This window comes from Amphiura filiformis, chromosome 1, assembly GCF_039555335.1.
Source record: "Amphiura filiformis chromosome 1, Afil_fr2py, whole genome shotgun sequence".
In the NCBI taxonomy this organism is placed as follows: Eukaryota; Metazoa; Echinodermata; class Ophiuroidea; order Amphilepidida; family Amphiuridae; genus Amphiura; species Amphiura filiformis.
The window spans coordinates 52,674,892-52,692,060 of NC_092628.1; the positions used below are offsets into that span (position 1 = coordinate 52,674,892).

Sequence of the window (17,169 nt, forward strand, 5' to 3'; positions counted from 1 at the left end):
ATCACTTGGTTTTATTTGAAACAAACTTATACTGACCATAAAAACGAATTAATACAGCCGTCTCTTATCACGCAAAATTCCCGGGCGCCGAAATTGTCTAGTGCAATGACGTCCCAGTAAAACAATGAAGGCTGACAACAATTGAGCACAAGTAACCATAACGTTATTGCACTAGACAATTTCGACGCGGGAATTTTGAATATCGCGTGTTGAGAGCCGGCTATTTCTGATTCGTTTTTATGGTCAATATGATTTTGTTTTAAATAAAACCACGTTATTCGTGCTTAATAATTATTTTTCTAACATATAAGGCATAATGTTGTGATTGCTGGAGACATCTTTTAAAACCTTTAAATGCGTACATAATCTATATATGAATTGAGTGGGTAGTCGGAAAAAAATGTCATAAACTTTTATCATTATCCCATAACTTAGCGGATTGCAGAAGTAGCTGGGTCCATAACTCCCTCCACTATCGTCCAGAACAAATTTGCATTTTTAGATAAAACAACTGGGCTTATTTAATAGTAACCTCAACTCGCTCCACAACTTCAGGTTACACAACTCGCCCTACAACCACTCACTACAACTCGCTCTTCAAGACACTCCGCAATTCAACTCCCCATTCAAAACTCAATTTTCTTACATTGCTGTGCGCTACTTAATAATGCACGATATCATTGAAGGGTCAGACAAAAGTTCAAGTTGAACTTTGTATTGCTAGCTGTACAGTGTGATACTAAGTATTCGAATGCTTGCTCAAAATCAACAGGTGAATGGTTTTCATGTATTCACATGTATCGTTAGCTACGTTCGTGGCTTGAAAGAAAGCACGATACGGTTCTTCTACCTAAACTTGCTAAATAATATCGAAAATGGCGGCACATCCTACTATGATTGTTTTAATCACTGGGTGCTCCAGAGGAATGGGACAGGAAACAGCGTTATATCTCGCTAAAGATCCACAACGTCGATTTAAGGTGTATGCTACCATGCGCAATGTTGATACAAATCGGGATGAGCTGAAAACTAAAGCAGGGGATAGTTTTGAAGATACACTGTTCATTCGTGAATTGGATGTTACAAAGCAAGAGACTATCGATACAACTGTGAAGGGTATTGTCGAACATGAGGGGAGAATTGATGTACTAGGTATGATATATGTCATTGTAATTTGACATTCCCTTTAGTACAACAAGTCATAAAACGAAGAAGGGCTGGGCCTGATACCGGTTGTGTAATTGAAATATATTTACGGCAATTCTATCACCTATAAACTGTATTTAACTTATATATAGGCTATTAGTAGATAATAATATTGCCTTCAACGTGGGTTTATCAGCTTCTCGCATTTGTGTTTTGTATTTTTTGCCATGAATGGATCACTTCTGAGTTATGATGCTTAAGTTCTCAAGCTTCTTTTATAATTTATATCTCAAAGTTTACCCAGGGCAATCTAAGGCCATTCTGGTTAAGTAGAGCATGATTGAGAAACTACTCAATAAAAGGTTAAAACCACAAATTGGAGGCCATATTTTCAGTTTCAGGTCAATGTCAATAGCGGCCATGGTCAAATGACCAGCACATGATAGACATATGATGACACTGGTATCAAGGCCCCACAATGCATTGTATTTTCCTCTAAATTTGCCAGTTATACTGCAGTACATCTACCAAACCAAAATTAACTTATATATATAAAACTTGTATACAGGATAAGATTTTGAATTCTGTGATTTGAAAAAAAAAACCTTGCTGTCCAATTTTCAATTACAGTATTTATGTTTTCCGTCTACCTTTTTCTTAAAGAAAGTTTTCCTTTATACTACCGGCTATAAATTGGAATCATTTCATCTTCAGTAAACAATGCAGGTATTCTCAGTACGGAGTGGTGGGAGACAGGGTCAATGGAATCATTCTATGATCTTATGGAAGTCAACTATTTTGGATGCGTCAGAACGACAAGGGCAGTAGTTCCACACATGAAAGAGAGAAGAAGTGGCAGAATTCTTCAAGTTTCAAGCTTACTCGGATTCAAAGGTATTGGAGTTCCTTCTGTCATCAGAGTAAGAAATACAATGCGCGATAAAACATGATGATAAACAGGGAAATAGGCAATGAAATAATACGGGAAAATGGTCATTTCTAATATCGTCTTGAAGCAGAATTATATAACACATCAAAATATATCTATCATTTGTAACAGGCCCACGGTCCTCAGTCACCTCTGATAGGTAGTTTGCACAATTTCCCTCATGAGCAGTCAATATATGTATGCTATTTTAAACCGTGCAATTCGCGACTGAATATCTTCACCCTCGTAAAATAGTTCCCTAAGTCATACTTACTCTTTTGAGAAAAAAGGATAAACTATTTGCTTTATTTAGTAATTATTCTGTTGATTTTGCTACACCACGTTATAAAATGAGTGTGTGAAGTAGGCATCTTTACCGCAGGTGTCTCTCAATCATGTCAATGAGACACATGAGCATTTAGAGTCTCATGCTGAGTGAAGAGCTAGATTGGGCAAAATCTCAAATTGGTCAAATATGTATATTATTGATGAGGGTGACAATATGTTACTAAGCGGTGTAAGCAATTTTGTGATCTATTTATACCTTTTCCAGCCCTACCAATGTTAGCTCAATACAACGCCTCTAAGTTTGCCTTGGAAGGTTTCTGTGAATCGATTGCTCCGCCATTACGCAAATTTAATATCTGGTAAGAATCAATTAACTCTCGTCTTAGTAAAGGAGTTCACGTAGCGAATTAGACCCTATGGATTAAATAGAAGACCGAACAAACAAACAAGCAGGAGAAAAGGGGAAATTCAACATCCAAAAATAAGATGATAGAGTAGAAGAGGTCCAGTTTGCAGTTCTTTTTAACTCTGGGTTAAGTCCATGGCCTCGTTTCCGGTGGGGGAAATCATTAGCAAGTATCACTCCATAAGTGTCACTCCATTAGTGTACTTGGATTGTGGAGAAGATGCAGCTAGTGGAGCTCGCTGCAAGTTCTGATCAGAGTAACATCCGGCTGGTTGTACACCATGGCGCCTTGAACAATCAACATCTAAACACTGAACATGCTATACGCATCCAATATATTAAAATGAGAACTGAACTTGTGGTTTTCCATTGGGCGTTAGATGTAACGCTAAGCAAGGCAGGTTCCGTTATTTTTGGGAATATATATAGAGAGAGAGCGTGCTCTATACAACATGTACAATGAGCCTTATGATAGTGACTTTAATGATTCTTCAATGTGCTTTTTCTATAAAACTCTTCTTATTTACATTACAGGGTCTCTGTTATACAGCCTGGATACACATTAACCCCTTTAGTATCAGCAATTAGTAAAGATCCTCCAGACCTTATGGGAAAACTGGCAAAGCTTATTCCCGGAGAAGATGGTGAAATAGTTATGCGGATGGTGACAGCCGACCCGTCCGTTGTTGAAGGAACAGAAACGCAGGTTCCTGCTGATATCGCAAAGCTGGTTCATGATGTTATTATTTCATCAAAACCAGACTATCGCTATCAATCGTCTGAAACGATTAAAAGGTTTGCAAGTTTGCGATTTGTTGATCCAATCGGTAACGACACAATAGATACTTGGCTAAAACAATAAAAGGTGTGGTTTTATATTTACCACTATACAGCAACTTTTTAAACAATTAAATTTCCAAAACAAAGAGTTTAACAACACAGGAGCAGCGTAATTTGTACATTATTTGCAAAATATGTGAATTAGTAATGAGAAAATGTTGTATACCAAAGCAGTAAATAAAAGTATCCCCTTTGCCCTTTACCTTCTTAGAATTTCTGTGTTGCATGTCCCAATAAAATTGATGCAAGCAAATAAGGCTATGATTTTTTCACAAAGGGTTTAGGTAATTGATGTAATTGGTATCAATATCATACTACAGCTAAGATATTCAGTTGTATTCATGCTCAGTGAAATCTGCTCAGGCATGAAGTCAAAGCAAGTGGAAGAAACTTGCCATTGAGTGCAAGATTTCATTTTGTCCCCTTTTAGTGAGTGACGATCAACCACCTTCACATGGACCACATTAGTGTAAATACCCAGCAAACACAAAAACGTTTTTAAAACGTTTTAAATAAGTTATATTTTGGGTTTTGGTTTAGGTAAAAACGTTATAATAACATTAAAATGTCGGGTTATATAAAGGTCATGAAATCGTTTTAAACGTTTTGTATGAAAACACACTACAACAATATTTTTAAAATGTTTTCGAAATGTCATTGTAAACTATTTTTGCAAACATTTTTGGCCAAATATTTTGTCAACACTTAAATAACATTATGTTAAAATATTTGCACCCAGCAAACAAAGAAATGTTCTTAAAATGTTTTCTACAAAACGTTTTAATAACATTTAAATGTCGGGTTATATAAAGGTCGTGAAAACATTTTAAAAACGTTATTGTAAATATTTTGGGGAAACATTTTTGGCAAAATATTTTTTCAACCCCAAAATAACATTCTGTTTAGAATGATTTGTACAAGTTTTCAAAAATGTTTTTGGAATGTTATTGAAACATTTTTATACCCTTTATATAACCCGACGTTTAAATGTTTTCAGTAAAACATTTGTGTTTGCTGTGCAGTAAATTACCAACAAATGTTTTTTAATGTTATGAATACGTTTTATACCATAAATGTACCCTTTATACAACACGACATTTAAACGTTTTCTGATAACCTTTTATAACCTTTTGCGAATGATGTCGAAAACGTTTTTTTAATCACATCGTTGCAACCATTTCAGAAAAAATGTGTGTTAATGATAGAGACAGCAGGAATATCTACCAAAAAACTTATTCTTGTTTATACCACGATATTGTAGTATCTCAATATTATCACAACTTCAGCTGTGTAATTTACTTAAAAAGCGGTTCTGTTAATTTTAGTACTTTTTGTACTGACCGTAGTAATATCTATTTATCGGAGCTAGTTCCTTTTTTATGTACTCAATACAGGGTGTATCAAAACAAAGTATCCAGTTTGAAAATGCCACTAGATTAAAAAGTATTAGGTACTGTATAATATGGTCAAATAATTAAGTTGATAGGTGAATTAACATTTTGATCCTCCACAACTATTATATCACTGGCGTGTGACCATTTGTATATAAAAGACGTAGTGGTCATTTTTGTGAGTCGTGTAATATGCAGTTGCTTGAGGTCAGGCCCGTAACCAGGGGAGAGGCGAGGGGGTAGACGCCCCCTCCCCCAGGGCTGAACTGTGATGAGTCTGTAAATGAGTTTGTGTTCAGCTAGCACACAGTCTTTGTTGCTTCATTTGGAAATTATGGCTCCAGTTACCCGACAAAAATTAAACCAACCGACCACCAATCAAATCACAATGACAAGCTCATCAGATCTCTAAACATTTGGTATGCTTGATTGAATTCGTTCTAGAAGTGATGATGTAACAGGATTAACTACCGTAGAATTAGGTTGAAACAATTTTTTGATATATCGCCCTGCACTACAAGCAGGTTCCACTTACCACCTGTGTATGTCTGCAATCATAGATTGAATAGACAGACGTAGGGCCTAACGCGTGAGCGTACTTAGTGCAATGCGATATATTAAAAATAAAACTATTTAACCTATTGCTATCCCAGCAAACACAAAACGTTTTCGACATCATTCGCAAAAGGTTATAAAAGGTTGTCAGAAAACGTTTAAATGTCGGGTTATATAAAGGGTATATTAAGAGTATAAAACATTTTCATAACCTTAAAAAACATTTTTTGATAATCTAGTGCTCAGCAAACAAAATTGTTTTACAGAAAACGTTTAAATGTCGGGTTATATAAAGGGTATAAAACGTTTTAATAACATTCCAAAAACATTCTTGAAAACTTGATACAAAACATTCTAAACAAAATGTTATTTTGGGTTGAAAAATATTTTGCGAAAAATGTTTGCCCAAAATATTTTCAATAACGTTTTAAAAACGTTTTCATGACATTTATATAACCCGACATTTAAATGTTATTAAAAGGTTTTGAAAAAACATTTTTAGAACATTTCTGTGTTTGCTGGGTTCAAACATTTTAACATAATGTTATTTAAGTATTGACACAATATTTGGCAAAAATGTTTGCAAAAATAGTTTACAATAACATTTTTGAAAACATTTAAAAATATTGTTGTGTGTTTTTATTCAAAACGTTTTAAAACGTTATCATGCCCTTTATATAACCCGACATTTTAATGTTATTAAAACGTTTTTACCTAAACCAAAAGCCAAAATATAACTTATTTAAAACGTTTTTAAAACGTTTTTGTGTTTGCTGGGATGGTAGTTTATCCTGTTACATCATCACTTCTACGGCGAATACAATAATATTCCGAGGTCAGGCAGAACTGTTGAATATGAACTTTTCAGTACATCCGGTATTTGCACACACGACACAATGTTTGTCATATGTGGCTTTCTTTACACAGTACTCCAGTGTGTCATTTCAAAATCTGTACCTATACTTTGATCAGCTCGTAATCGACGGGAATTTTAACATATCAATATATTTTATTTAGAGAATTATCTTGTGACACCTCGCCAGAAAAATCACAAATTATTAATTCAAGTCATATACTTGCCTACTTTCTTTAACATGCACATTGCAGATCTTCCAGATGAACAATAGCACTCTTAACGTAGATCTACTGTTTTCGGCGTAGTGGTAAAAACCTAACAATTCCCGCCGATTACGAGCTGATCTAAGTATAATAATTTCACCCAACGAAAATCTCTGCCCGGTCAAAATCAGTTATCTGAAATTAAACAAACACAACAAAAATGGCGGTACAGATTGTTTTAATCACTGGTTGCTCCAAAGGAATTGGGAAAGAAACAGCGTTGTATCTTGCTAAAGATCCACAGCGGCGATTCAAGGTGTATGCTACCATGCGCAATGTTGATATAAATCAGGATGAGCTGAAAACTAAAGCAGGGGATAGTTATGAAGATACACTCTTCATTCGTAAATTGGATGTTACAAAGCAAGAGACAATCGATACAACTGTGAAGGATATTGTCGACCATGAAGGGAGAGTTGATGTACTAGGTAAATATGTCTTACTGTGTGTTTTTGCCTCCATAATCACAGTGTCTTTCGAGAGATTTTCGTCCGACTGATCTCAGTATTATATCTCTATACTCGGTCTCTCTTTTTCTTTAGGAGAGTGACCAAAAACAGGACGATTTCTGTAGGATGCAAAACTTATTGTGATTTTTAATTTTTCATGTTTGGTTTGTAAGTTACGATTACTGTACATTTTTATACCAAAGCTAAACTGTATAATCACCATAACACATTACAAAGCTATTGTCGTTGTTAAAGAATTGAATAGGTCCAAGTCTACCAGTGTTACAAGGTATATCAAAACTGGAAGCGCACTAAAAATTAGCACGTGATCTAGTAAATGCACAAATCGTATGAGTATTTACTTCTTTTTAGAAACAAAGCTATACAAGTCCGACGTCCAATAATAGTTGTTGTCACACGAGCAAACAAACAAAATAGAAGTTCTGGACAACAAGTGTTTATTTAGACATTGTTATTACAAATTATTTGACCTTCTATGTGAAAACAATCAACGATGACTGATCGAAAACAAATCAACGATGGGCAAGCAAAGCTCGCTAAACTTTTGCCGGCTTCATATCAATTCCTTTTCCCGTGCAGCTTCTTACGGATTAAGTAAAAAATAAATAAAATAACATAGGCCCCAATGTTGCACAAAATAATTTACTGGGTGGGCACTTTTGGGCAATGGGCAAGTTGAATTTACTGGGTGGGCAAAATAATTTACTGGGTGGGCATTTGCACACCCAGTTAACATGTTATATACCTCCCTGGCGCCATCGGCGATATCATATGACTTGAACTTATTGGTCGCGTCAGACAAAGTTTGATCGCAAATCTGGCGTACTACTTTTTGCCTTAATTGCCATTAATTATTAGTACAAGCAATAAACTTTATCTAATACTTGAAAGAAACGTATAACCAAAAAGTACGATTGTGGATAAAAAAAAATAACATTGTTTGTATCAAGAAAATTGAAAATGGAATTTTCTCAAAACGACATTTTTCGTGACATGACGTCGGCTTGCTAGAATAGCGATGAATTGGATTCCTTTTATGTTTCAGTCAATAATGCCGGTATAATAAGTACGCAGTGGTGGGAGACAGCACCAATGGAATCATTCTATGATGTGATGGAAGTCAACTATTTTGGATGCGTCAGAATGACAAAGGCAGTAGTCCCACACATGAAAAGGAGACGAAGTGGCAGGATTATTCAAATATCAAGCGTACTTGGATTCAAAGGTGTCGTTTTGTTCTGATGAATTATAAATGAACCATTACATATTATATAAATTATTTTCAAAATTCATCATTACCTGAAAAATAATTCATTATATGATTATTTAAAGTGATAAATATCAATTAATACAAGGATTAATGAATGAATGAATTAAAACATTTCATTTGATATTGGTAATAATTTTACGTTTTCAGCACTACCAGTCTTACCTCCATACATCGCGTCCAAATTTGTTCTGGAAGGTTTTAGTGAATCTATCGCTCCACCTTTACGCAAGTTCAATATTTGGTAAGAATAAATTATTTGCATTTGATGTCACACATTCCCTGACATGTGGTCGAGAGTCTTTATAGAAGACTCAAATGCAAATGCAGTAACCTTCTATATCGTTTGGAATCTACTCTCCACGACGTAGTAATATTACATACGAAATACGTTCGTGAGCATGGTGAAGAAAGTTTGTGCTCTCTCGTAAATTTTGCACTGTAGTGTTATGAGCAATTGGAAGTTCTCCCATTCAAACCAACCAATGTGTGTTCGCATGCGATATGCTTCCTGACTGAATAACGAAGGGCGATTTAAACAATTTTAGCATTCATTTTGTTTGGGGCCCGGGTTTGGGGGGGGAGCTGAAATGCATTATCTGCAGATTAAAGCCCCATTCAGTGATCCCAGCGAAAGTGTAAAAAATTAAAATTGTTTATAAATTGCTTTAAAGTGAAGGATAAATCATTCAAATTTTCATTTGGTATTTTTAAAATAAAAAAATTGGCAAAACACGAAGAAAATAATGATTAAAAGATGATAATATATATCCTTTATTTTTCATATCATTTCTGAAACACACTAGTACTTGTTCTCATTTGTGTAATTGTAATCATGCTGATAATGTATTGAAACATGTTTTGAAAAAAAAGCCTTAATGTACGATCTTTTTCAGAATATTCCTTTATTTTTTCAAAACCGATTTTTTACATATGTTCCAACTTACATCTATGAGCAAACTGTCAAATTCGCCCTATTTGTAGTAAAACAGGATGATTTTCTGTTGGTCCGACATATTTTCATAATATTACAGATTATGATAATATGTCGGAACGATCGCAAATCTTAATCTCCTACGAAGCCAGTTTGGTTACGCTCCCTCCACACATGTGTGGCGCATAATCAAACTGGCTGCGTAGTAGACTAACTCTGAGGTCGCACTCGGCGTCCTAATCCAAAAAGTGCGAGGTATTTGGAGTGACGTGAAGTTTATGATGTTGTTTAGCAACAGTATCGCGTCTCGTCCAAGACGCATCATCAGCCTGACTGATCAGGTTGCTGACTATTGACCTGTGACACACTTGATTTTTTTTTTTTTTTTTTTCCAGTGTACATTTTACAATCATAGTTTACTCAGATAAATACAGAAATTTGATTTTTATACACCAGGTATTTTTTAAATATTAAACAATACATAAACAGTACCAGCACACACACGCTCTCACATACATATTTATATAGCATTTGAATTGTCTAGCTTTTACAATAAGAACAAAATGTTTAGTTGAAAAGTCCCTTCCAAACCTGCCATTTATTTTGATAAACTCGGTATTTTGAATCTTTTAAAAGAATGAATCTTTCCAATTTATGATAATATTCTATTTCCTTCTGAAGAGGGATAAAAGAAAGGGTTGAATTTTGGCATCTTTTTCTGTATATATAAAACTTAGTTAGAATGAGAATTAAATTGATAGCACTATTTACTTTTCCTAAATCTGTCCCGAAAAAAATATGATTTCGGTTGAATGTGATAGGTATACCGAGTTTTTGTAAACACCAGGTTTCGAGCTGAGACCAAATGGGTTTAACCTTTTTACAATCTGATAAAAGATGAATTATCGTTTCGGGTTCCTCGTTGCAAAAAGTACATATATTATCATTTCTTTTGCCAATGTTAAACATAAATGTATTTGTGGTAAGAATTCCATTTAAATTTTTGTACTGAAACCACCGTAATTTTGTATCCATTGTACATTTAAATGGCAACAAAGAGTATATCTTCCATTCATCATCTGAAAAGCTACTATTTAATTTTACTCCCCATTTTCGTTTTGCTCTTGGTATCTTTGAGGACATAAGTTGTTTACAGATTGATCTGCAACCTTTTTTATCTTTTAAAATAAAACTGAAATGAAATGGGATAAACGGCTTAGGAATTGCAATAAATGTAGCGTTTTCCTGAAAAAGATGCTTGAAATTACTCTTAATTGCGCAAATTACACTGTTGTATTCCAAAAAATTTAGCCGTAATCCATAATTTGTTTCAATTTCATGAAGAAAGAGAAAACGGTTGTGGTTAACATGGACAAGGTCAGAGACAAAATCAATACCTGCTGTCCGCCATTTTTTATAATTTATTTCTTTACCACCAATCTTAAACCATTCGTTTTCCCATAAACATGATCTTAACACATCATCAATTGTATTAGGATTGTGTTTTTTTTTTACCTTAGACCAAGATAAAAGAACTTCTTTCCAAAAAACATTTTGGGAATTTTTTGCTACTTTTAGTGTATAATTTGCGCCCTTTTCAAGATCATTAATATGTATACCAGTTAAAATAGAAAAAAAACATCAATCCTTTAGCATCAATACTTCCATTTACAATTCGTCTAATCCATGTACATTTCAGTGCTTCAAAGAATAAATCTACTTTAACCAATCTTAATCCACCTTCAGAATAATCATTTGACTATTGATCTCTACTTATTTTATCTCTTGTACCTTTCCAAATAAAATTATAGATTTTCTTTTGTAAATCTTTTATAAAGTCTTTTGACGGGTTAGGAATTGAAAGAACAAGGTGGTTAAACTTTGGTATCAGTAAGGATTTGACTATAGTTATTCTTCCAAAAACTGTCAAGTTTCTTTTAGACCATAACCTTATCATAGTTCAAATTAACCATTTCAACCAAATTGGTTTAAAATTGTACTCCCAATGCAGAGAATTTTCCGTCTTCAACCCACTTTAGATTTTTATTTGTAATGCCAGGGTTTGGTTTTCTACCTCTAAGTGACCCAATATACACAACATTTGTTTTATCCTCGTTTATTTTCAACCCTGACAAACGCTCAAACAAATCCAGTGTTTTTAACGTTTGTAGTAAACTTTCATTACTTCCATTTAAGATCACAGTCGAGTCATCAGCGTATTGGGTGATTTTACAATTAATATTTTCAACTGTAATACCACATATATCAGTATTTTTTCGGATGAGACAGCCCAACATTTCAGCACAAATTAGAAAGATATAAGGGGACAAAGGGTCCCCCTGTCTGCAACCTCTACCTAAATCGAATTGATTTGAGGAATTTCCATTCACCAAAACTGAGATTGACTTTTATTATAAAAAGTTTGATCCATTTTGTAAAAGATGGACCGATATTTAGAAAATCTAATGTTTTAAAAATGAATTTATGAGAAACGGAATCAAACGCTTTTTCAAAATCTATAAGCAATAGCATACCTGGTTGGTCATGTAATTTTGTGTATAAAATTAAATCATAAAGTAATCTTATATTTTCTCCACTATACCTTCCTTTCATAAAACCTTTTTGATCTTCATTTATTAGGCTTGGTAAAATCTGTTTCATTCTGTCAGCAATACACGATGAAGCTAGTTTATAGGTTATATTTAACAAAGTAATAGGACGCCAATTCTTTAGGAATTGTTTTGGTTTGTTTCCTTTAGGAAGGAGGGTAATAATCCCTAATCTCTGCGTAACTGATAATTCCCTGATTCATATGAGTAGTTCAGAGAACGTAAGAGAAAACCTCCCAAGTCTTGAAAAAACTTTCCAAAATTCAGTGGTAAACCCATCAGACCCAGGACTTTTATTGTTTGTTTGACATTTTCTTCAAGGCAGTTAAAAGTTCGTTGTAAGTCAAATGCCCTTCGAGCTTTTCTAATTGATCTTGAGTTAATTGAGGTAAATCTGATCTTGAAAGATTTTGGTCGAATTCCTCCAAATATAAATTGTTGTCTTTACATTCATACAGTTTCGAGTAAAACTTAAAAGTTTCTTCCATTATTTGGTATTGATCTTTTATATCATCCCCGTTTGCATTTTGTAAATGAACGATTGCTTTATTTACACAGTTTCTTTTTTCCAAGTTCACAAAATATTTAGATGGTTTTTCTCCGTGTTCTATCCATCTTGCTTTGGATCGTAACATTACGCCTTCCATTTTTCCTTCCTCATCTCCTCTAATTCGGACTTTTTCATTTCAACATTTTCTAAAACTTCTGTATTGTTTGAATCATCTAGCTCTTTTTCTAAAGTTTCTATATCTCTTTCAAGTATTTTTTCTTTATTTTTTCTTTTTTCTTTTTTTCTGATGCATATTTGATCGTTTCCCCCCTTATCTCCATGAGCAATACTTCAAGAAACAGTTGTTCATTTATCGTAAACTCGAGCTCACTTGCAGGGATTTGATTTATATTATTTAAGTTATATGGTGATACTGTGACACACTTGATGGTATGACGTCACAGGAGAGTCACCGGGGTAGTTTCCTGATTGCTGCGTCGTAGATCCTTGACAGGTTGTGGCGAAGTCCCCCTCCTCTGTTGAGCGAAGGTTCCTCTCGCCGGACATGTATTGCCTCCTTAACCCCTCTTTCAAACCACTTATGTTCTCTGTCGAGCACTAGCACTTCCTTATCCTCAAATGAATGATTGGCAAATTTGAGGTGCGTGTAAACTGCAGAATCGTTCAAACCTGTAGAACTGGGTGTACTGTGCTGATACATGCGTTTATGCAAAGGTTGTTTCGTCTCCCCTATATATGAGTCCTCACAGTCAGAGTCTTTGCACTGGATGGCATAAACAATATTACTTTGTTTATTACGGGGGGGGGTTGTCCTTGGGATGCACCAGTTTCTGTCTCAAAGTATTGCCAGGTTTCAAGGAGACAGGGATGTTGTGTTTCCCGAATATTCGCTTAAGCTTCTCCAAAACCCCAGCAATATATGGGATGGTAATCTTCCTTGGACGAGTGCTCCTTGTGGCAGAGGAATCAGACGAGATGGATTTTGATTTCTCGCGAGGTTTGAGAGCTTTCTCAAATGTCCAGTTCTGGTACCCACAAGTACCTAGCGCAGATTTGAGATGATTGCGTTCTTCCAACTTAGCCTCCTCGGTAGATGGGATTTTGTCCGCACGATGAAATAGGGTTTTAATTACCCCGAGTTTGTGAATGAGCGGATGGTTCGAATCGAACAACAGGTATTGGTCCGTATGTGTGGATTTCCTGTACACTGTGGTATTTAACGAGCCATTGTTCTCAATTGTGACCAAACAATCCAGGAATGGAAGTTTGTTGTCATGTAAACCTTCCTGCGTGAAACTGATGTTCTCGTCAAGCGCGTTGATGTGCTCAAAGAAGGGGGCTTATTCGCTTTTCTTCAACTTCACGAGCGTATCGTCCACATAACGAAACCAATGCGTTGGAGGTGTGCCGTTATAGGACTGTAGGGCTAACCGCTCAAAACGTTCCATGTATAAATTTGCGACGATCGGGGAAACCGGCGAACCCATCGCACAGCCATGTTTCTGTTTGTAATATTTCCCGTCGTACACAAAATAGGTTGAGTTCAAACAAAGTTCCAAAAGGGAGCAAATTTGCTCGAGGGTAAGCTTAGTGAGTTGACTCAGTGAAGTATCCGCTAGTAGAAACTTTCTGACTACTTCGACCGCAACCGTCAGGGGGGACGCATGTAAACAGGGCAGATACGTCGTAAGATGTTAACGTTTCGTCATCTTTCACTTGAATGTCTTTAAGCTTATCCACCAAATCACTGGAGTTGGTTACGTGGTGGCATGATTTGCTAACTAAAGGGCCAATGATATACGACAATTGTTTTGCTACATTATAAGTGACAGAGTCAATGCTACTGACTATGGGTCGCAAAGGAATGTCAGGCTTATGAATCTTTGGAAGACCGTATAAAGCCGGTACCGTTTCACCAGGGTACAACTTGTGATATTCAATACGATCGATGGCCTCAGCCTTCTCTAATTGTTGAAGAGACTCGATTACTTTCTTTTTGTAACCAGCCGTGGGATCTCGTTTCATAGGCTCATATACTTTCACATCATTCAACAAAGCATTGGCTTTCTCTTCATAGTCAGATTTATCTAAAACAACAGTACATCTACCTTTATCGGCTGGTAACACAAGGATATTGTTGTCTTTACCTAGCGTCGAAATGGCAGTGCGTTGTTCCTTGCTGATATTTGATGGTGGTAGTTTAGCATTAACAAGACAAGCAGTCACTTGAGCACGTAATTCGTCCGCTTTCGCGACGTCCAATTGATTATGCTTTATCGCTGATTCTGTTGCTGTAATAAGCTCCACATGTGGGATCCTATCCGGCGTGACAGAGAAGTTTAATCCTCGCGATAAAACATCCTTTTCCGCGACAGAAAGAGTCCGACTGGAGAGGTTTTTCACCCAGCGTTCCTTAGCTAGCGAATCCTGGTCTAATCCATCCTTATCACGCCAATTTTTATCTCTATCCGCTCGAGATTTGACAGAAATCAATCGTTCGTACTTTTGCTGTTGTCTTGCTTTCGACTTCTTGTGTTGATCAAGTTGACCGCGAGTCGTGAACTCTGACACTTGACCCCATACGTCACTCGGCAACCGCCTGCTTAGCGACACGGAAATTGCCGAAATTTCCCTTTTCAGAACATCGATCGTAAACTTTGTCTGTCTTACCCCTCATTTATCAGATCTTTATGGGCTTTGGCGATGATTTTATCAGCCCTATGTCCTTTTACACGTTGTTTAATCCACAAACTTCGCGGTACGGTATCCGAGTGGAGGCATCTCAAATTAAATCGTAGGTGATTGCGATAGTCAGCTAATTTCCTCGACGTTCTCTCATATTTCCTGAAATGGCTGACTGATCAGGTTGTTGACTATTGACCTGTAACTACCCCGGCGACTCTCCTGTGATGGGTCTTGGATGAGACACGATACTGTTGCTATCAAAAATAGTGAGTCCAGATGAACAGATTTAATATTCATTTTATTATGTTTATCTACCTGGATGACTGAGAATATTCACAAATTTATTGGGAACTTTAATAATGATTGCATATTATCATTTTGGAAGAAAAATCTAAAAATTTAAAGAGATCGTACATTTAGGCTTTAAATGTATTTTAAAGTCGTATCGTTCTTTTCCAATTTTTAATGGTTATTTTTATGCAGGGTTTCTCTAATACAGCCTGGATATACATTGACCCCTATAGTATCTGGTATTAGTAAAGACCCTCCTGAGTTGTTCAAATATTTGGCCACGCTTATTCCGGGAGAAGATGGACAGATAGTTATGCGAATGGTAGGAACAGACCCATCTATCGTGGAAGGAACAGAAACGCAGTTTCCCCCTGATATCGCAAAAATTGTTCTTGATTCTATTGTTTCACCAAAACCAGATTTTCGCTATCAGTCGTCTGAAATAATTAAAGGAATGGCACGTTTGCGATTGGTGGATCCAACCGGTAATGGAATCATGGATACTTGGTTGAAGCAATAGCAGTTGCTATTTGCTACCTTTGCTTAAAGGTGTATTTCGTTATCATGATTATTTCAGCATTCTTTATGTACAAACACAAACCGGAGAAGAGTATATGGCATAGTAGCTTGCAAAGGAAAAAAACCCGTCACATTAGCCCCATACTGTGTTTTCTTTGAAGTTCAATGTCCGGTATCACATGCAAGTAATAAGGTTACCTATTGGAAGTCATTGTCGATATATAAGTGGCCTTTTAGTTCCTCAATCCTTGACACAATTAGTGTACCGTTGTATACTTTAGGTTCAGCAGTACTTGATTGCATCAAAACCAAGAAAACACAAGAATGTTTGTTAAAACAGTTTTCAAAACGTTTGATAACATTTATATTTTTCTTTTTAGAAAGAATATTCTTATGTTTTTAGCAGTCCTGTATGCATTTATACAAAAGGCGATGGCAGGCAGCCACTCCGGGGCAGATACACAACAAATTCGAACCAAAGTGACAAACTGCGGATTGAAGCCGGAACCTCTATATATTCATTACAATAAAGTGAGTCTCCTGACTAGAGGAAGGTGTGCATGTTTGTTTAGGGCTCTGGTATGATCGTTTGGACAGTATTTTTGTGGGACATAAGAGCTATCAGACATATCGTATCGAACCATGATGCAGTCATGTCTACAGTAGAATTCATCTCGACCTTTGCAGGACTTAACCCCATTAAAAGCTATTAAACCAAGATAACACTCATTGAAACAGCTCAACTGATTAAATCGGATCTTCTCTGGTTGTGCACAAGTGACTGTTTTCATGTGCGATATCGCAATAATGCTGGTATTCATAGCTTCAGTCGGGTAACCGATTATAAAGGAAACGAAAGGAAACAATGTTATGTGTGGCTTGGTTCACGAAATCAGACAATGTCGTGCTTTTGTAAACCAGCATTCTTGAAAATGAGCAACATAATGATTTTTGACTTAACACGGTTTAGAAATAATTTCTTCATATTTTTGGTGTTATCTGTCGTTTACATATCCTTCCTAAAACACCAAAGTACGAGTATTTCCAAACATCTAAATTTGCTAAAAATTTAGGACATGTTACAAAACTATATTGTCTAGAATTTTAGAAGAGTACTTTTAATATTGGCCGGTTATTTTTCACACAGCGACGTTAACTAGGCAATGTACTATTACCTATAACATTAACTAAAACACCAAAGTACGAATAT

The 17,169-nt window shown here is 35.8% G+C and overlaps 2 protein-coding genes across 2 annotated transcripts; both read left to right on the plus strand.

Moving 5' to 3' along the window:
• The first annotated feature begins 758 nt into the window (after nt 1-758).
• On the plus strand, nt 759-3,705 carry LOC140148698 (retinol dehydrogenase 8-like). The gene is made up of 4 exons (XM_072170743.1): nt 759-1,152; nt 1,861-2,040; nt 2,628-2,721; nt 3,303-3,705. Exons 1-4 carry the CDS (start codon nt 876-878, stop codon nt 3,628-3,630), a joined length of 879 nt encoding a protein of 292 aa, XP_072026844.1. The 5' UTR covers nt 759-875; the 3' UTR covers nt 3,631-3,705.
• A 2,889-nt stretch (nt 3,706-6,594) lies between these two features.
• LOC140168205 (retinol dehydrogenase 8-like) lies at nt 6,595-15,965 on the plus strand. The gene is made up of 4 exons (XM_072191546.1): nt 6,595-7,094; nt 8,155-8,368; nt 8,561-8,654; nt 15,633-15,965. Exons 1-4 carry the CDS (start codon nt 6,834-6,836, stop codon nt 15,958-15,960), a joined length of 897 nt encoding a protein of 298 aa, XP_072047647.1. The 5' UTR covers nt 6,595-6,833; the 3' UTR covers nt 15,961-15,965.
• The last annotated feature ends 1,204 nt before the right edge of the window (nt 15,966-17,169 follow it).